Consider the following 20,575-nt stretch of genomic DNA (forward strand, 5'->3'; position numbering starts at 1 on the left):
AGTGAGGACAAACCAGCTCATCAAAAGTCAACAAAAAGCAGAGGTGGCAAAAGTACTGACATTCTATACATAAGTAGAAGTACAAGTACTTGTGTTAAAAAATGCTTTGGTAAAAGTCAAAGTACTGGTTCAACTTCTTTACTTAAGTAAAAGTAAAAAAGTACAGGCTCTGAAATGTACATAAAGTAAGTAAGTAAAAGTAGTTCTTTGGAGGATGTTTCTACCTGCTATTTTTCTGTAAAGTAACCGACCCTCATTATCTATTATTGTAAAATAATACATGAGAATAGAAACATTATTCCACCCTAAATTTTTATTCTAATGAATGCATTCAGCTTGAATCTGTTATGTAGGACACAAACTGTGAAAGGGAATTTAAACACAGCTCTGATCTCTGTGTCCTCCATAGTAGAGGGTGACTGTGCCTCCACCTAAACACAAACATGAGGATACTCAGGAGTTACAGTGGGATTCAGAAGGTGGAGGAACCCTAAGATCAGCTGTAGTGGCTCTGCAAAGGGAGAGGAATCACAGCTTTCTATTGTGAGCTGCAGTAAATGATGTTGGTGTGCAGGCTGTGATCAGCTGACCTGCTGCTGCTGCTCTGAGGTTTACTGCTCTGTGTGGATGAACTGAATTCACAAAGATGTAACCCAGTATTTCACAGCTATGTGAGCTGATCTCCATCCCCTACACTGACAGCATACAGGCTGTAGAAATGTTGGATTCAGTGAATGAATCTCAGCATCAGCAGCTTTGATTCAAACTCATCTCTGCTGCACTGATGTAACCTGTAACTCTGACCATGAACACAGCCTCTGTGCACCAACACAGAGCTTTACTGCAGAGGTGGGAAATAACGAAGTACAAGTACTTCGTTACTGTACTTAAGTAGACTTTTTAGGTATCTGTACTTTACTTGAGCATTTATTTTTCTGACTACTTTTTACTTTTACTCCCTACATTTTTACACAAGTATCTGTACTTTCTACTTCTTACATTTTCAAAACAGACTCGTTACTTTAGGTTTAACGCGTCAGAACAGTTTTTAGTACTGGTTACTGCGTCATCAAACCGATCTGACCCTAAATAGCGGAACAATGACACATAAGAGACAATGGTACTGGTGTATCGTTCATCACCGGGGCTTATCACATGCAAAGAGTTTAAAGAGGCAAAACCGTATAATTTATGTATCATTTATAGCGCTATAATCAGGGGTTATAGTGGGCCGCAGATGTCCGTAAGTTGTGCTCGCGGCATATAAACAGCTTAGCTAGCGCTACTGAAGAGGAGCGAGCATAAAGGGAGTAACATGTGGCAGGTAAATGCAACGATTCTAAATGCTCAACAAATATCGGCAAACACACAAAATGTGTGCAATTTGTCCAACAGTGTGTCTGCTAAATTAAAGGAAGAGCTGCTATATTTCAGGGAGAGCAAAGAGAGAGAAGTTCACTCAGAGATGGAGAAAGAGGACAGGAGAGGAAGAAGAGAGGTTAAATTTAAAGGTAAGGACTGAAAAGTAAACTGAGGTATTCCAACTTTGTCTTGTTCAAAATACTGCAGTTTAGTGCATGATACACACGTCAGTTTGTTGAACTGTATTTACAGTAAAGCTCTGTGTTGGACTGGAGCACAGAGGCTGTGTTCATGGTCAGAGTTACAGGTTATATGAAGTGTAGCAGAGATGAGATGTGTTTGATTTCCCTTTTACAGTTTGTGTCCTACATAACAGCTGAGTGCATTCATTAGAATTAAAATTTAGATTGGAATAATGTTTGTGTTCTCATTATTTTATATTATTACAATAAAATATAATGAGGTTCAGTTAGCTTTACAGAAAAATAGTAGGTAAAAACGTCCTCCAAAGAACTACTTTTACTTTGTTACTTTGAGTACATTTCAGAACCTGTACTTTATTACTTTTACTTAAGTAAAGAAGTTGAACCAGTACTTCAACTTTTACTAAAGTATTTTTTAACACAAGTACTTGTACTTCTACTCAAGTACAGAATGTCAGTACTTTTGCCACCTCTGCTTTACTGTAAATACAGTACAACAAGCTGACCTGTTTATTACATACTAAACTGCAGTATTTTCATACAATCTTTGAATAACACAAAGTTAGCATATTTAAAAGCCGATAAGAGCTGGACCCTCTTACTAAACACACAATAATTTCAAATTTTTTAAAATGCTCTGTCCTTAACAAAACATTGATACAAAGAAGTAATTTCTTAAAAGGCAGTCACAGAGGTTACATCAGGTGAAGCAGAAAGTTTCCCGTATATCATCTTCATTTGTTTTCCAAAGCAGCCAATTTGGAAAGCACGCCTACATACACAAACATGATTTGTCTTGTGTGAAGTAAAGCAGGCCTTTGTTTGACTAAGCAAATTCAACATTTGTTCAACATGTTCTTTGGGTCTGTTTGTGTATTTTATTACACAAACAATGTTGTTTAATTCATGAGGATGTCACGCTGGTAAAAGAACCCTCCTGCAGATCACAAATGTTTCCAGGCTCAGGAATTCATATCATTTTATACCCCTTTCATTCTCCCATTCATAGAGCACTGAAAATGAACAGAGTGCAGAGTGCAGTATGATCTCTGCGTGTGTGTGTGTGTGTGTGTGTGTCACACACACACACACACACACACACACACACACACACACACACACACACACACACACACACACACACACACACACAAGTGTGTTTTGCTATCTTTGTGGGGAATTTCCATTGACTTCCATTCATTTCTACAGCCTAAACCTTACCTTTACCCTTTTCCTAACCCTAACCATCACATACCTAACCCTAACCCTAACCTAAACTCAATTCATACCTTAGCCCTAACTCTGACCCCTGACCCAAAAACAGGGTTTCCCCTTGTGGGGACAAGGTTCCAGTCCCCACAAGGAGCAATTGGTCCCCACAACGTAGTATATGTCAGGAAAATTGTCCCCACAAGATATTATAAACACACACACACACACACACACACACACACACACACACACACACACACACACACACACACACACACACACACAGGATGCATTAACTAGCCTAGTAATAGACATGAAAACCTAAGAGACTCTTATTATCAGATGATGAGTTCATTCACATGAAAGGATGTCACGGTACCTGGGTGTAAGAGCCAGAGGTTTGTTATGCTGTATTTGTTATGCTCTGTGTTCTTGGTTTGTTTCTTTATTTTTGCATTCCTGATTTGCTTCTTTAATTCTGTTCAAGGATACTGATTGTATTATTTCTCTGTGCTTCTGACTTTGTTATCTTAGTTTCTGGTTCCTTCTTAGACTATGTTTATTTCCTTTTCTGGTTCCTCTCGTTGTGTTGAGTCTCTTGTGTCTGATTTTCTCAGTCTGTCTGTTTCTCTGTGTTGTGTCACATCTGTGTTTCTGTCTGTCTGTTTAGTAATTTCCTGTTTTATTTTACCAGTCCATCGTTCTGAGTGTATTGTCTGCATTTTGCTTCTCTTTGTCTTGTCACATGGACAAATATTCCTGCATTGAATACCTGAGAACTAAAACCACATTTGTATTTGTGCACATTTGTATTGTACACTTTAAGTATACACTGCTTAAAAATGTAAAGGAACACTTTTTAATCATAGTGTAGCATCAAATCAGTTAAGCTTCAGGGATACTGATTTGCTCAGTAAGCAGCAGAGGGGGTTGTTAGTCAGTTTCAGCTGCTTTGGTGTTCATGAAATTAACAAGTGCAACAATGAGACAACCCCCCAAACAGGAATGGTTTTACAGGTGGAGGCCACTGACATTTTTTTCCCCTCCTCATCTTTTCTGACTGTTATTTCACTAGTTTTGCATTTGGCTAGGGTCAGTGCCACTGCTGGTAGCATGAGGTGATACCTGGACCCTACAGAGGTTGCAGAGGTAGTCCAACTCCTCCAGGATGGCACATCAGTACGTGCCATTGTCAGTTAGCTGTGTCTCCCAGTACAGTCTCAAAATCGTGGAGGGGATGCAAAAAGACAGGCAGTTAGTCTATGAGAGCTGGATAGGGCTTTATAAACTCTTCCCACTCTCTTATTAATCTGCTGAATGTGTGGGCACATTGTGGGAGAGCAAACAGACCGATGCTATGGTCACTGAACCAATCGGCACCCAGGATACAGAACACAGTGCTGTGGTTGGTCGCCTTCCATTCCATCAGCCAATAGTGTGCCATGTACAATCTCACATTGGCAAACTTGTCCAAGCGGCAGTGGCGTACAGTAGTGCGTTTCCATTATGGTTTATTTCGATTTAATATTCTTTTATTATGTTTGAATTACCATTTTTTATGGAAAAAATATTACATCAAATATTTTATAAATACCCATATACTGCAAAACCCAAAAAATACAGTGAAAAATCCACGATACAGAATTAGATATATATGTACTTATTAAAAACCTGCAATACAGTGAAGCTGCAATAAGTGAACCGCGATGTAGTGACCAATCAGTCAGGGGCTTCCAAAAGTTTGAGCACTCAGTGTGTTCAATCTTTTGACTGGTACTGTACAATCCACTGAATATTGCAACCTTGAGAAAAATAAATACAAACTCCAGCATGACAAATTAATCATAAATCTGTAATGTTGAGTTTCTCACCAACATTAGCTGGCATATATTTGATCTCAAGAATCATCACAATCAACTCTATCTGAGGAAGGGAGAGCACTCGTACGGTAGATCTCGCCTGTGTGCTGTTTTTACATGAACCTGAGTTTCATGTTAGTTACACCTACTGATTTTCCATCAAAGATCTCACGTTTATCAATCTTAAAGTAACTCAGAACTGCCAAAATACGCATTAATTTTTATAACCAACTTTTAATTTCTTGAATGTTGTCAAACGTAAAAAATAGATGAAAATGTAAACAGGAAAATTCACAGTGTTAATAAGAAAACATCAATGCACAAAACATTAAAAAGAATTCATGTTTTAAGAATGTTTCTGTTTAACAGTAATTGTTTTTGTCAAACTTTAACACCACTTTCTAAAACAGAAAATCTGAGAAACACATAAATAATCAGTAAATCTGTCTGAATACATTTGAGTTTTCTCATTTGACTGTTGTTACTGAATTGCTTAAGAGTTACACATTTAGGCAAAAGCTCTGTCAACATCCATTTTTTTTCCCCCACGTATATTGCCTCCCTCTCCCCATCTACCTCCTCCAGCTTATCCAGAGAATCACCAAGGCGTTCCCAGGCCAGGCAAGAGATATAATCTCTCCAGCATGTCCTGGTTTGCCCCAGGGCGTCCTCTCAGTAGGACATGCCTAGAACACCTCAACCAAGAAGCACCCGGGAGACATCCTAGTCAGATGAACGAACTACCTCAACAGGGGCCTTTTCGATATGGAGGAGCACCCTCACCCTTCGGAGGAACCTCATTTCTCTTGCTTGTATTTGTGATCTTGTGCTTTCAGTAACTGCCCAAAGCTCATGACCAGAGGTGAGGGTAGGGACGTAGATCAACCAGTAAGTCGACAGCTTTGCTTTTACACTCAGCTCTCTTCACGACTAACGAACCAATGTTTGAATGACTTCTCCGGGTCCACAAAACACATGTATACTGGATGGGCAAATGCCCACACACCTGAATATTATTGAGAGGATAATGAGCTGGTCCAGTGTTCTGCGAACAGGATGAAAACCACATTGTTCCTCTGGAAGCTGAGGTCTGAATAACAAATAAACTCTCCTTTCCAGCACCCTGGCATAGAGCTTTCTGGGGAGGCGGAGGAGTGTAATTCCCCCAATAGTCTGAGCACACCCTCCAGTCCCCCTTCTTGAAGATGGGAAATACCACCCCAGTCACAACGTTGCAGAGACATGCCAACCAAGACAGTCATACAACATCCAGGGCCTTCAGGAACTCAGGGCGATTCTCATCCACCTCACGGGGCCCTGCCACCAAGGAACTACCTCAGTGACCTACCTTCAGTACCTGCTGTCTCAAATACACAATGCCTACATTAAAATCATTCCGTATTGTTGAATGAAGTCTTGGATATAATTCAAGACTTTATTCAGTAATACTGTACAACACACTTCAGCTGCATCCAACAATTAATTAAAATCAAAGTAACGGAAACATTTTTAGCATCCAAGTTCCCTCAGCCTTTGAAGCAAAGACTGAGAAACATTTTAAAGTAACAGCTGTCAGCTCAAAGGTGGTGCATGTACTATTGGCTTGCACCAATTCTATAACTGAAACATCTCCAATAATCAATCCATCCTCCTGTACTGTGACAGCCACGCTGAGCTGTTAGTGAGGTCTGTGGTAAAAAGTGTTTCCCTGTTTGAACCATTCAAGCACATTTTCACTCAAGAGAAACATCAGTGTTGTATAAATTAATAAGTCCATAAATTTGTTTTTCAAAGACAAAGAGGGCACGCAGGCTGAGAACTAAAGTATGTGGAAGTGAACACATGCACTTCAGCTTTACATGAACACTTTCCACAGTGATTAAAACCCGCTAAGACTAAGGCTGCAACGATTCAAGTAATTCCAATAATTTGATTATAAAAAATCCTCGACACAAATTTGTTGCTTCGTTTAAACTCTGCAGCTCAGGTGCCTCCGTGTAAGCAGATTGTTTCATCCACATTAGCACCATTAAACTTCTCTGTCGCTGCGACCGAGTGTATCATCACTGACACGTTTCTTTCCACACCTCCACTGCTCTTTGCCGTGTGTGCGTGTTGCACTGACTGTGTTGAGAATTTCAGCTGTTATTTTTTTTTATTTTACTTCAGCTGTAGCTACAAGAACGAATCGTGATCGATTACTAAAATAATTCATAGTTGCAGCACTAGTTAATCCTGACTCAGAACTATTTGAAGGCTTAACTGAGATCAATAATAGCTAGTGTCTTTTTTTAATGTCTTCAGGAAAGACACCACAGCTGCAAAAAACAAAAGAAAGTCCACATTATTTAAAAGTGAGTCTTTGTGTTGGTGAAGGTGAAAGTCCTGGATCATGGTTTGGTTGGTGACTCTCAGGAGGCGTCCGCTTTTTGAGCTGATTTTCACTTCGGTTAACAGGAGGAGTTACAATCCTTAAAATAAAAACCAAATAACACTCTTAATATTAACAGCTTAGAGAGCAAAAAGAGATATGCATCAGAGTTGGTTGACATGTGCAGCAAACATCAGATTAGAAAGGAAGTAGAAGAATGAACTCTAGAGGAAAGTTAGAAGATTTTAAATATCACAGATTATCAAAGAGAAAAAGTTTTAAATAACTTTCCAAGTCTAAAATGAAAAGATAAAGCGTGACTTACTCCTGAGTGTCTCTGCTCATAGTTTCATTCATCTGGAGCTCCCTGTGAGCCAGACTGAAAGATTTAAGAACAGTTAAAGCTGCACAAACATTTATCAGCTGAACCAAAAGGAGAAACTGTTTAAGACGAGTACCTGCTCTGAGATTTCTGTCTGTGCAGGACAAACATGAGAGCAGCAACACAGACAACCAACAACACAGAGGACAGAATGACTAAAATCCTGATTCCTTTGAGAAACACAGGAGACAAAACAATGAAATAACACCTATAAAAAGAGAAAGACTGAACAGGAAAACTGACTTTAAAACATACAAATATTAACAAACCTAAACTTCTGTGATTAGATCCTGATTTCTCATCCAAACCTGAAAATGAACCCAAACATTAGAATCACAGAGTAATCATCAATTTATGAATCAATGACTTTGAAAGAATTTCTCACCATCACCATCATCATCATCATCCTCAGGAATGACCTGAATGACCTCTATCTGAGGAGCAGAGAGCACTCGTGCTGCACATCCCACCTGTGTGCTGTTTCTCCGTGAACCTGAGAGCACAGCTGTAGTGGTGACAGTGAATGTAGCGTTGGTGTTGGACACACTGACAGTGTTGTACTGGGAGAAGTTGAGGTGGTGTTGTGAGACACTGAGTGTCACAGTGGGAGCAGGTCGACCAGTGGCTGAACAGGAAACAACCCACTCTGCAGGAGAGTTTGACTCTCTGACATCAAGAACAGGTTCATGCAGCTCTGAGAAGGAGGAAGAATCAACATGTTCTCACAGAGACACCAGCTTCTAACACATTTATGTCCACTGTTTGTTTCACTGGCCACGTAGTGCAGAGACAACAACTTCTCCCAAAGGAGATGGTCATTGATTTTAGAAGCTCACACACCCAACACCCTCCTATAATGATCAAAGGTTCTAGAGTTGCAAGGGTGAGTAGCACCAAATTTCTGGGTGAGCACATATCAGGCATCACGACCTCCCCTGGACCACCAATTCTGCAGCACTGCAGGTATCCTAACCCGCTGCATCACTGTTTGGAAGCTTAACAGCCTCCAAACAGAAGACTCCACAGTGCATAGCGAAGGCTGCTGAAAAGTTAATCCGCATCCCACTCCCCTCCCACTTTGGAGGTATATAGACCCTTTTACAGCCTACATCATCAAAGGATGTGCGCACATTTTGGCAACGGAAGTGAACTGCTGCTCCATTCAAATCAATAAGAACAACGAGTCTTCACAGCGTTTAAACCTGATTTAAAAGCAATATCAGCATCAAGCGTGTTTGGCTGTCAGAATTTCTTTAATACCAAAACTGGACTGAAGTTGTACCGAATCCCACGGGATCACAGCTGTTTGAGAGAAAACGGAGGTGTCTGTGGTTGCAAGCTATCAAATGTACTGATAAAAATTGGACTGAGGACACGATCAGAAATGCTCACGTTTGAAGCGTCCATTTTATATCAGGTAAAGTTATTTATCTTCCGTTGTTTATATCGGGATGTCAGGTATCTAAAGTAAACAGTATCAGCTGGTAGGCTGTTTGGCTTTTAAACTGTAGTGTGGCTGGCTATGTACAGGTGAGGCATCGCTGGACTCAGGGAGTCCTGATTTTTAAATTAATATTTAATCGCACTATAGATTACAAAAAGCAGTGCCAGTCAAAAGTCTGTGCAGACTCACATATGAGTGGTTGAGCGTGTCTCACAGTGTGACTGGAACAGTATATATATTTGTTTTCATTGTAAATCAATAATATCTGCAGTCGGAAAACTCTTAACAAGCTAGAAAAGCAGTTTGACGAAGTACTCATGCTGCCATGCAGGTACAATCTGCTGTGAGGATGTAGTTCTCTGACCTGAGAGAACTACATCTGAGCCTCATACACAGCGCTCCTGTTTCCTTGTCTTTGACATGGAACAACTTCTGCCTTCAAGACACAAAACTCCGAGTCTGTGTCATGATATTTGGCGTTCGGTACACGGCCGCAAACAACATAATTGTAAGCATCCAGTGACTTATGTGCTGCAACTTCTCTCCAGTGTATACGCTGGGTTTCTCCACCAAATACACGTATATATCCGCCCACGGATACTGGGCCACTTGCTAACTTACCACAGAGATCAGAGTCGGTTGCTGGTGTTCAAAATTAATTTTTGCAGGTAGTTTTCATGATCATTCGTTGATAATCTCTTCTCATAGACTGAAATGCTACTGAACTCCGCCGTATTTCCGTTTCCAAAATGCGCGCGCATCGCTGCCTACGTCATCATTGTTTACAAACAGTAAAAGGGTCTATACAACACCGGCCTCGCCCGCAGTGCAGCAGCATTGTGGATGACCCCACCCACCCCTCATCCAGCCTCTTCAGTCTCCTTCCATCAGGGAAGAGGTTCAGGAGCCTTCAGGCCTCCTCCACTAGACTGAGTAACAGGTTCTTCATCCTGGCTGTCAGGAAGCTGAGCTCTCTCCCCTCTGCTACCCAGGACACTAGATTGTAATCTGCTGCCCCTCCACCTCCAGACACACACATTCACCATATCCCCCTGCACCAGCCACTTTACTTCCCTTTACTTTTTTATTTTTACAAGTACTACATTGCTGATACTACACCAACATAAGCAGCTGTAAAATATCTGCAGCACATAAGCTTCTCCTCTCCCTCACCCCATAAACTGCTGCACAATAACATTGTAAATAATCTCTCGCTATACCGTAATATAAATATTTTAGCTACTGTGTATATATTAAACATTTGACAAGAAAAGTTGGGATGAGTTGACTCTCCTGTTGTTGGTTAAAGAAGGTAAAAGTCCTTACCATAGACTTGGAGGCAGGGTTTACCAATGAAGGAGCCTTCAGGATAAGTGTTAAACAGACAGTGATAGCAGGCTTCATCCTGCTCCACCACATTCCTGATGACTATGGAGCAGTTCTGTAGTCCAGTATATTTAAACTTAAATTTATCTGTAAATCCATCATTCACTCTCTGACCAAAGTACTTGTTGTAGGTGGCAACGTTCTCCCCTCCATCACCTGAGATTTTCTGCCATGTGACCTGAAGGACGTCTTTAGCCTCCAAGAGCTGACAGCTGAATTCAGCATCTTCTCCCACTGCTGCCAGCACAGTCTGCTGTGTTTGGATCACTGCTGTTAGAGCTGCAGGAGACACAGTTCAAGGTGTGAGGAGCATTCAGTGTTCTATTAGAAGTTGAACATACATAGAAAGTTCAGGGTTGCCAGCTCTCACACTGCTGGCATGTCATACCACATTTACCACCTTTCTGAGCCAAGTGAGCTGACATACAGAGTAGGAGTTTCACTCTTGGTAACTCTGATACTTTATATTGTCATTAAAGTTTTTTATTATTTATGACATGCTATATATCAATCAAGTACTTCCAGTATATCAAATGTGTTTATTAGTATTAAAGTAACAGTGTAAGTTTTGCCATAAGCTACTGAAATGTAATACGTCATCAATGCGCTCCTCATTAGGTTCAGTTGTGTTCTGTCATCATGTTTGGATTATATTTATTTTAAAAGTCACGCGAGATAAAACAATCACGAGCAAAAATCAGCGGTAGCTCAGATCATGTGTGTGTGGCTCTGAGAGCTGCTTTGTTCGTTTGGGTTGCTGACTTCTTCTACGGTGCTGGTTGTTGAATGTGAGGGAGGAGCGGACCTGAGCAGAGAGCACACTTTGCTGTCTGTTCTTAAAGTCACTCAAACATTTGATCATTTTTGCTGACTTGTGACGGACTCAGAGTGTGAGTTTGCCACTGTGGGTACACGGCCTTAGAAACCCACATGTCAAAGTGATCGATGCGCTCCGGTCGGTCTACATAAACAGATCTGCCTCCCTCTTAAACACTCAGCTGCACCGCTGCAGTATCTAAACTGCTGGTTCACCTCGATGATCATTCTCTGCTTCTGAAAGGAGTCGCATACTGGAGGAAAAAATGAAAACACATTTCCCATCTCTGTATAAAAAGCCTAACTCGCGCATTGTCACATACACATATGTCGTTGTGTTAACACAGTTTTTTCTCACCTTTGTCAAAGATTCCAGAAATAAAAATGGCGATAATAAGTCTAAGATGTTGCATCGTATTTACACACTATAGCGCCAAACATTTTAAACTGAACTGTACTTCTTGTTCTTGTTAATGGTGGGTGACAACTATTTGGTGCATAGCGCCACCTACTGTACAGGAGTGTGTAAAGGGGCGCTGCAGGCTTTGCCTTCTTGTAAAAACATGATGCTTTTAATTAAATCTGTCTCATTAAGAAAAATGAGCAAAGATTTAAGTCTGTCACTCTGCATCCTTTCTTCTTGAAGAATCATTAAAGTGTATCTTATCTTGTCTGTGTAGATTCTCAGTCATCCAGGTCATAGTAGTCTCTGGAGCTTGAAAAAGGCGACTGGACTTCTTTTTGTTTGTATCTTATCTTATTCCATTCCCTGACTGCCTTTCTTACCATAGACGTCTATACTCTGTGTATTTACTGCAGCTAAATAACACATGGTTTACATCCACTTGTACTTGACACTACACCCTGAAAAGGGGGGGTAAATCAATAAAGATGCTCGGACGCAATGCTTCCCTTTCAGCAGCTTCATTGAGAGCATCGCGACCGAAGCGCCCCCGTCCAGCAGCCGAAGGCATAACCAATCAATCACATCCCAAAAAAAAAAAAGGCTCAACAAGTCGATCACAGATTGAAACATGACGTATATTCTTATGGGTTCCACTGAGGCATTTTACATCATTTATGAACTTATTCTTTTTCAAATGAATTATTTAATGTTTGACCATGGCTATTTTATTGCCGACTGAGCATTGATTATTAATCCATACAATGATAACAATCAATCACAAGTACATAACTCATTACCTTTCCCTCTTAACCTAAGCGTACTATTGAGACCTCTGTGACCCAACCCTGAACTGTACTAAACACAACTAAGCCACAATCCTAAGATAAAAAAATATGTTTACATTATTACTAATATATAATAAAAGACTGTTATTATACACGCAAATTATCGCTAATTACCACTCTAAATATGATACAAACAGCTCGTGAAGCCTGGTTTCCCCCCCTCTCATCGCAATGGTACAGCCCACCACGCTGCTCTGTACGATTAATTAATCTTTTATTACTGCTAATACTACTAATAATCATAATAATCGTTTTTGGTGCTTGTACATCAGACTGGCTACTTTGTTTCTTCTGTTTTCGCTAATTATAATTAACCTAGTCTCAAACGCTTCATGACAGGTTCATACAGAAAAAAGAAAGATAAACGATATTTTTTTAAGGTTTGTCAGTTGTATGTTTATCATGAGGATCCCAGAGCAGCTGTACATCGTGTTGTAAACTGAAGCCCATTCAAGCAACAAAATCGACCTATTTTATCATCATACTGAAAACTAAACAACATTGTACAAATGAAATCACACAACATTTAGACATATTTAATTCGCTCAACAATATTAAATAAATGGGAAGAGACAATAAATTATTTAAAATGCATCAGCATAAATATTTCACACAAATAATTAAGACGTTACCACTCACATGTATTTAACTCCAGTTAAAACTGGCAGAATCTGAAATATACATTTACGTTAGGTGCTAGCACGTGTGTGTCCACTGAGTGCGCTGCATTACTAAGGAAAAAAAATATATATACATATATCAGAATTACAAACACTGACGTGCAAACTGATGGAAAAGTGCCAAACTGCATGTGAAAATTTACTAAACACATTAAGTAACACGTTTAGAGATAAGCATCGCTTATATTTGAGGTATTTGCTCCATGTGGACCACTGCATTTACTCTTTTTTTTGAGTCCACTAGATGGCACTAAAACTCCAGTGTGAGATGGTCACATCGTGATCGCTATGCTTAAAGAAAACAGGGAACCACAGCACCGCATTGCAGTCCTCGAGCTTTGCACAACACTGAGGTTTACTGCTTAAAACTTCCGCCTGCGACTATGAAAAAAATAAAAAAAAAAAATCACATTTCTATCCGATCCAAGAGGTTTTGCATCACTATTTCTCCTTGATATTCTGATTTTATTTATTTATTATTTTTACATTCAGAGTCTGGTGCCGAAGCTCCATGCAGTTAAAGTGCTGAGTACTGCAGCTCTCAAGAAATGGCAATGGACAGGTGCGCTCTTTCCTACGTTAAAACCTACCTGCCAAAGCTTTAGCTTAATTCACATTTCATATGTAAAAAACAAAACAAAACAAAACAAAAATCCCTAAGCTGTTTGTAATGCTTCTGTGGCAGACCTGTATTCTTCCCTTTTCTTTGACCTGCCAGAAAGAGAAAAATAAAAAAACAAGTTATCACACCGTGTTTGAATTTACTGCGACGAAAATATCTCGCACATTATAAAACAACCCACCTTCTTCTCATCAAAAAGACAGCAGCAATGCTGGAAACAACCCCAACGACAGCGACAAAAACGATCACCGACGGAACCGCTCTTTCCCCTGGACAGAAACAGCACCTGGTTAGTTTGTTCCGGAAAACAAAATGACTGACGTTTCTCCGAAAGAGGAAGGGGGGGATTTACATGGCAGCACTTTTACTGTTAAACAATTAATTTGTCACCATCTGTCAGATGACCTCCCCGGGGAGCCGCTGTTCATCAGCACAGCGCAGCTCACCGCATCGTGACACAGGCTTTTACTCTAAGCTGAAACTGGGTCAGAAGTGAAACTGAAGGCGTCGCCGTACTGAAATCATCAGCTGACGCACAGCTTCAGTCTTACTCATGTTTATTTGGTATCTTCGTCATACAACACTGCTTTGAATTCTCTCCCTCGATAGCCACAATGTAACAGTGTATGTCTTTGTTCAAGTAAGCAGGAAATTAAATAACTTGGAATTCGGGGAATTCCAAGTTACTCCTGGTATAGTGAACAGAAGGATGATATGAGTGATAATAAATACAGAGTTTCGTGAGTTTTTTTTTTTTTTTTTTTTTTTTTAGCTCTTAAACACATAAATTTGGTGCATTAAATAGCATAGTTTAAATCCAAATATGGCACTTTGGTGAGGCTGTGGTGAATGAATAGCATCACTGTGAGTCAGTGACGGCCCGAACCACCCACTGATGGGAACGTGCGAGGAAGCTGATATCAGAACCAGATCAGCCCTGGGACCGCCTACCTGCACCACTTTCTAAACAAGCACAGCCAAGACTCATTACTCCTTTATTTCCCTCTTTAACTTCCTGTTACCAAGCATTATTTGGAAAGAGTCTCATGGACGTTTTCTGTAAACTGAACCTCCACTTGATCAGGACGAGCAGAGGAATTCCCTGTGCACGTTCACTTACTAGAAAAAACATTTTGAGATGCTACCTTTGGTGCCAAAACATTACGGTAAACCTGCAGCGTTACACATAAGATGACTCACATGTAGTACGCTCTGCTTCCCCATAAGAGAACGGGATCCTCTCGGTCCTCTCTCCCAGCTTTCCACGGTTCAGCACGCAATCCACGTATCCACTCCTTCCAGGAGCCACTTTCACGGTTACGTTCCTGCTGGTGGTGAAGGTGTGGTCGCTGTTTGTTACTATCACGGAGTGCGGTTGGTCTGATAGGGAGGTATCCGCTGAAATGTTCCACTCTATGGTCGGAGCTGGTTTCCCTGTAGCGGAGCAGCTAAACACAATTTCACTATCCTTCCCGTCTCCACCGCTGAGAGTGTGGTTCATTGTTTTCACCTCTGATATTCCTTTATGGACAAACGAAACTTATCAGTCTGAGAACTGCGGCCAGCTGAATGTCAAATGTAACATAACAATAAAGGTCAGCCAAACATCATGTTTCTTTTTAAAGCAGGCTCTAGTTTTTCTTTAAATTATGACTCTCACAATTTAAAAGTTTGTTGTGTTTGTTCATATGCATCTACCTTGCACTTTGAGGCAAGTCTGTCTCATTTTGGAGCCATCGGGAAAAATATTAAAAGAGCAGATGTAGCAGGTTTCATCTTTCCATGTTAGATTCATTAGCGTGATGGACGCGGAGCTGAAAGACGCTTCCGTCAAAAGCAGTTTTCCACGGTAAGGCTTGGTTACTTCCCGGCCAAAGCGCTCACTGTAGGTTGCCATGCTATCCATTACGCCCTGGACAATCCTTTGCCACGTGACCTGAAGCACACCTGCCGGAAATCGAAAAATAAGTAATCCGGTAAGCAGCTTTTAATCCATTAAGCAGTCATTTTCAAACAGAGTCGATTATATTTATCAGATCTTCTGGATAACAGCAGCTGCTCAAAGCCAGGAAAGCGAAATTAAGATCTGGGCGAGAGGTTTTGGGTGATATTACAGAGAGGACAACAGCTGCATGATTAAATGATATAATGAATAAAAAAAATAAATAAAATAACGCACCTGAGGAGTTTGATAGTGCGCACTTGTAACGCGCCTCGCCGCCATACTCAGCTACATTATTTCCATGTAGAGTGATGTGTGAAGTCGAGGCTGAAAGTAAATTACAGCTGAATGTAATAAAGTGCAGACTCACAAAATAAATAAATACGCTCTTATGCTATTCAGTTATGGATTAAAATGAACAGCATTTGCAGCTAAGCTGTTCTATAAGCTGCAAATTGTATCAAATTTATATATTTTAAATTAATGTATTTTTCGCATTTACAGTAAAATTTATATAGATATCTTTAATTAGTGCGATATATTTTATCCTACAACCTAGAGGTACATTTAATATAAGCTGAATGATAAAGCAATAAAAAGGCAGGATTATTAAAAATAATAAGAATATAGCTTAGTTACCTTGAGACAGCCAACAAATAGCAATCAGGAGGAGGAACATTTTTGCTTCACTGCTGTGGACTCAGTATACTTTCACTTTGTGTGTGCGCTCTTTATATAGGCTCAGAATGAAAGGGGATTTTCCTTGATTGATTCTTAGAACAATTAAATAATGCTGTAAGGCAAAGAGACCATGATATTAGGATTTTGGTTTTATTTCATTGGATAACAAGCTTTTCATAAACTAAACAGTGTTTGGATACATTTTTACAAAACAACAAAATACATTTTAAAATGTAGTCAAATACACTGTGTGCTTTATCAGTCCTGTTAATGAGGCGCAGTTTTTGAGGGTTACTGTTGGCAAAAAAAAAAAAAAAAAGCTGTTAAAAAGAAATGTAAATAAAATCAATAAATGAACACACATGTATTTACACATTTTCATTCTATTCAATTTACTTTTTTACTCACAATAAACAATCTCAGCCCAACACTTAAACATTCATTTCTTCCCATTCATTTGCCAGTAAAATCACAGTTCTTTTTCAGTTAATGGCTCAAATCTTTGGAATCAAAGTTCTCTTTCATTCACAAATTAATCTGGAAATCCATCAGCTGTGCCACTTGAAAAGCTCTAACCAGTTCATTGTTGTTGATAGAAGTCCATAACATCGCTCAACTTTTACAAACTCATTGGTGTCTGTAATAGACATAAACAGCTTTTCAAAACTTTTGGCTATTTTGGATTTTTCTTTGCACGTTTGACTTTTGAGCTTTTGAAATATTTTATATTTAGTCATCCTTACCTTGTGCTTCTTTTTTTTTTTTTTCAGGTGACGTAGCCACCTGAAACTGATGTTGAGTTTGATAAGGTTTACCAACATGACTAATGTGATCTCCAGTGATAACACCAGTTCACAACAACAACCATCTAAAACCACTGTAACAATTTTAAGCTGAGGATGGTACAATATTGAAGAACAGGACAAGACACAGCTGCACACCAGCATTTTAAAGAGCCAGGACGCTCTTTCAGGGATGCCGGTGTTCACATTTTGGCAGAAAAGACAGATGGTTTGAGAAAGGAGTAAGAAGGCCATTTTCAGGCCACTGTGAATGAACATTGTTGAACAGAGGTGGTGGCTTACAGCCAGCTATCAGCCACCAGCAATGTAGTCCTAATATTCTTTCCTGGTCATTTCAGCCCCGCTGCACAAGCATTCACACACTGCCTTAGTGACCTCCATAGCGTGGATTATGGTGGGATGGGGCAGTTTCTCTGAGATTTTATGGGTCAGCCTTAATGACAGGAATGACCAACACCTTTTTTCCACCACTTGGCTCATGTGACGTCTTGCATGATCAATAGTGGGTTATGGCTCTCAGGACCATGTCCTGTGGGACAGCTCCCACTAGGGGTTTATTACCTGGAACTCTCCACCAGTTGGTCTAGAACTGAAGAAGCCTGAGAGGCAAAACATCTTCAAAAAAAACATAGAAGTCCATCTGCCTTCTTTTCAAGTGCTCAAGATGACAATATCCTGAATGATTGAGAACCTACACAGAAATATTAGAGCGAGAACCCCAATAATCTGACGATCCCCTGTGAGCGAGAACTAGGCCACAGTGGGAAGGAAGAACTCCCATTTAACAGGAAGAGACCTTCAGCAGAACCAGGCTCAGGGACAAAACAGGACAAAAGACGAACTATGGTGCACAAAAGGAGACAGCAGCATGAGTCTATGGCAGCATAACTGAGGGACAGTTCAGGGTCAGCGGACGCTGTCTTAACTTTATAAGCTGACCAGGCCCTGACCAGGAGAGACCCTGAACACAGATATACATCTGGGCGTAGCCTTCCATTATGGATACTGAAATCTATAGCTGACCCTTCTGAAATACCTACTCCCAAACCTGTGCCATAACCTCATGTGCACCTCCCTAGAAACATATCTACATGGATAAAAATGCTGCAAACAGTCACATGCACAGGCTACATCATAGGCTCTAATAGTTTCACCTCACATATCTTGCAAAAGCATAAAATGTAGAGATGTTGTCTGACTATTGAACCTGAACAGGAGAGGAACCTGATAGTTGAAGGCTCTGCTTCCCTTTGTACTTTTGGAAAGAATCACAAGTAAGGCTACGCTTGGAGAATGAAATAATTTTCTGAGTTAATATTTTACCTGATTAATTATGCATTTTATTGTTATATTGTTTTCCAATCTTGTCCAGAACTTTTGCAGCTTGATTGTAAAAGGCTGTAAGTAGTTTGATAACAGAGACTGGTGTAGCATGAGCGATAGAAAAAAAGATGAAGTAGCATATCAGTCAAAAGTTTGGAAATACCTTCTAATTCTGTGATTTTTTCATTATTTAAAAATTGTCTGCATTGTAAATTAATATTAAAGTCATCCAAATATGAATACATATGGAATTATTTAGTAAACTTAAAAGTGTTAAACAAAGCAGAGTCTGTTTCATATTTTAGATTCTTCAAAGTATGCTCCTCTTGCTTAGATGACAGCTTTGCACATTTTCTCAGTCGGCTTTATGAGGTAGTGACCTGGAATGGCTTTCAGTTAACAGCTGTGCCTTGTCGAGAGTTAATTTAATGAATTTCCTGCCCGTTTAATGTGTTTGAGACCATCAGTTGGGATGTGAAGAGGCACAGTTGGTATACAGTGAATAGCCCTATTAAAGTTATGTTCCAATCCATATATAGGCAAGAACTACTCAACTAAGTAAAGAAAGTCCATCATTACTTGAAGAAATAAAGGTCAGTCAATCTGAAAAATTTCAAGAACTTTGAAAGAATCCTCAAGTGTAGTCACAAAGACCATTAATGATGAAACTGGCTCTCCTCAGGACCGCCCCAGGAAAGGAAAACCAAGAGTTCCCTCTGTTGCTCAAGATAAGTTAATCAGAGTTACCAGCCTCAGAAACTGCAGGTTAACAGCCCCCCAGATAAGAGCCCACCTAAATGCTTCACAGAGTTCAAGGAACACACACATCTCAACATGAACTGTTCAGAGAAGACTGTGTGAATCTGGACTTTATGGCTCATTGCTACAAAGAAGCCACTTCTAAGGAAGAACAACAAGAGGAAGAGAATGGTGCTTAGTGGGCTCATCATTTGTTTTTCAACGGGACAGTGACCTCAAACACACAGAGAAAGAGCGTGATGGAGTGTTGCGTCAGATGACCTGGCCTCTACAACCACCTGATCTAAACCCAACTGAGATGCTTTGGGATGAGTTGGACCACAGAGTGAAGGCAAAGCAGCAAACAAGTGCTCAGAATTTCTGGGAACGCCTTCATGACTGTTGGAAAACCATTCCAGTTGATTACCTCATGAAGCTGAATGAGAAAATGCCAAGAATGTGCAAAGCTGTGATCAAAGCAAAAGGTGCCTACACTGAAAAATCTAAAATTTATATTTTTTAGATATTTTGTTTTGTTTAACACTTTTAAGTTTACTGCATGATTCCTTCATAGTCTGGATGACTTCAGATTACTTCAGTATTGAAAAACACTGAATGTGAAGGTGAGTCAAAACTTTTCTATCTACACAAATAAATATGTATAAAAGGACAAACATTTGTATTCCAGTTCCTCTGACACATGTCAAATGATGTCAGCAATAGGCTGGCAAATCAATTAGGCTAAAAAGAAAAAAGTCCTGTTGGATGATTGTTTAGTTTCTTTCTTTTTACATCAAAATCCTTTTAACGTCATTTGAAACACGCTGCCTCACACTGTGATGACTGCTGTGAGGTCCAGTATTTGTAGGTTTACGGTACTTCTCTTCTCATTTTACACCAACTCCAGTAATCTCAAGTGGTCAAAAAAAAAAAACTCCCAAAAGCAGAAGTCCCCAGAGTTTGTGGTTCTGCTGTTATGTGTTACTGAATGGTGATGGTAAGCATGTGTGATATGTGACATATGTGCTTCCAGTGTGTTTTAAGTGACATGCAAGCCAGTGCTGGGAAAGACTGTCCAGATAAGGGGGCTGTAGGACTGTAAGGTACTGTAGAAAATAAACGCATGACTCATGGTTTTAGCAGCATGTGTTATTGCTGGATTACTGCCAGACAGAAAACATTTACTGCACTCGTGTTTCCACCAGTGGATCTGTCACTCCGGCCTTATAAATCTTAATGAGCTCCACTTCAGCCTCAGCATCACAGCAGCCATGGTCGTGTCTGGTAAAGACACGACATGTAGCATTTCTCGCTAAAGCTCGTTTTACTTTAGGAAAATATCACACTCTGTGCTCTTCAGCTTTGTGATGCCTTGCTTGGTATTACCAACTGGTATTACCCACCTTGTCACCATGCAGTAAGTCACATCCTGAGGACAATACACTTATGGAAGTCTGAAGCTGAGATGTGGCTTTATCTTTAGGAAATGTGAAAAAGACT

The 20,575-nt window shown here is 40.0% G+C and overlaps 2 protein-coding genes across 4 annotated transcripts; both read right to left on the bottom strand.

Moving 5' to 3' along the window:
* Positions 1-4,641: 4,641 nt before the first annotated feature.
* Positions 4,642-11,563, bottom strand: LOC115798982 (OX-2 membrane glycoprotein-like). 2 transcript variants are annotated; one of them, XM_030755939.1, is made up of 7 exons: positions 11,394-11,563; positions 10,160-10,498; positions 7,781-8,083; positions 7,659-7,697; positions 7,466-7,559; positions 7,333-7,386; positions 4,642-7,107 (listed from the first exon to the last, which is right to left on the bottom strand). In XM_030755939.1, exons 1-7 carry the CDS (start codon positions 11,446-11,448, stop codon positions 6,981-6,983), a joined length of 1,011 nt encoding a protein of 336 aa, XP_030611799.1. In that variant the 5' UTR covers positions 11,449-11,563; the 3' UTR covers positions 4,642-6,980. The 2 variants fall into 2 exon arrangements, with proteins under 2 accessions (XP_030611799.1, XP_030611798.1); XM_030755938.1 differs by having other exon boundaries at positions 7,775-8,083.
* Positions 11,564-12,806: 1,243 nt separating this feature from the next.
* On the bottom strand, positions 12,807-16,240 carry LOC115799052 (OX-2 membrane glycoprotein-like). Of its 2 annotated transcripts, XR_004021520.1 has the most exons (7): positions 16,170-16,240; positions 15,768-15,857; positions 15,287-15,535; positions 14,789-15,109; positions 13,770-13,857; positions 13,453-13,677; positions 12,807-13,347 (listed from the first exon to the last, which is right to left on the bottom strand). XR_004021520.1 is itself a non-coding variant. In XM_030755993.1 (6 exons), the coding sequence occupies exons 1-6, from the start codon at positions 16,207-16,209 to the stop codon at positions 13,623-13,625; spliced, it is 843 nt and encodes a 280-aa protein (XP_030611853.1). In that variant the 5' UTR covers positions 16,210-16,240; the 3' UTR covers positions 12,807-13,622. The 2 variants fall into 2 exon arrangements, 1 of the variants encoding a protein (XP_030611853.1); XM_030755993.1 differs by having other exon boundaries at positions 12,807-13,677.
* Between the last annotated feature and the right edge of the window lie 4,335 nt (positions 16,241-20,575).

Source organism: Archocentrus centrarchus, chromosome 2, assembly GCF_007364275.1.
Source record: "Archocentrus centrarchus isolate MPI-CPG fArcCen1 chromosome 2, fArcCen1, whole genome shotgun sequence".
NCBI classification, from domain to species: domain Eukaryota; kingdom Metazoa; phylum Chordata; class Actinopteri; order Cichliformes; family Cichlidae; genus Archocentrus; species Archocentrus centrarchus.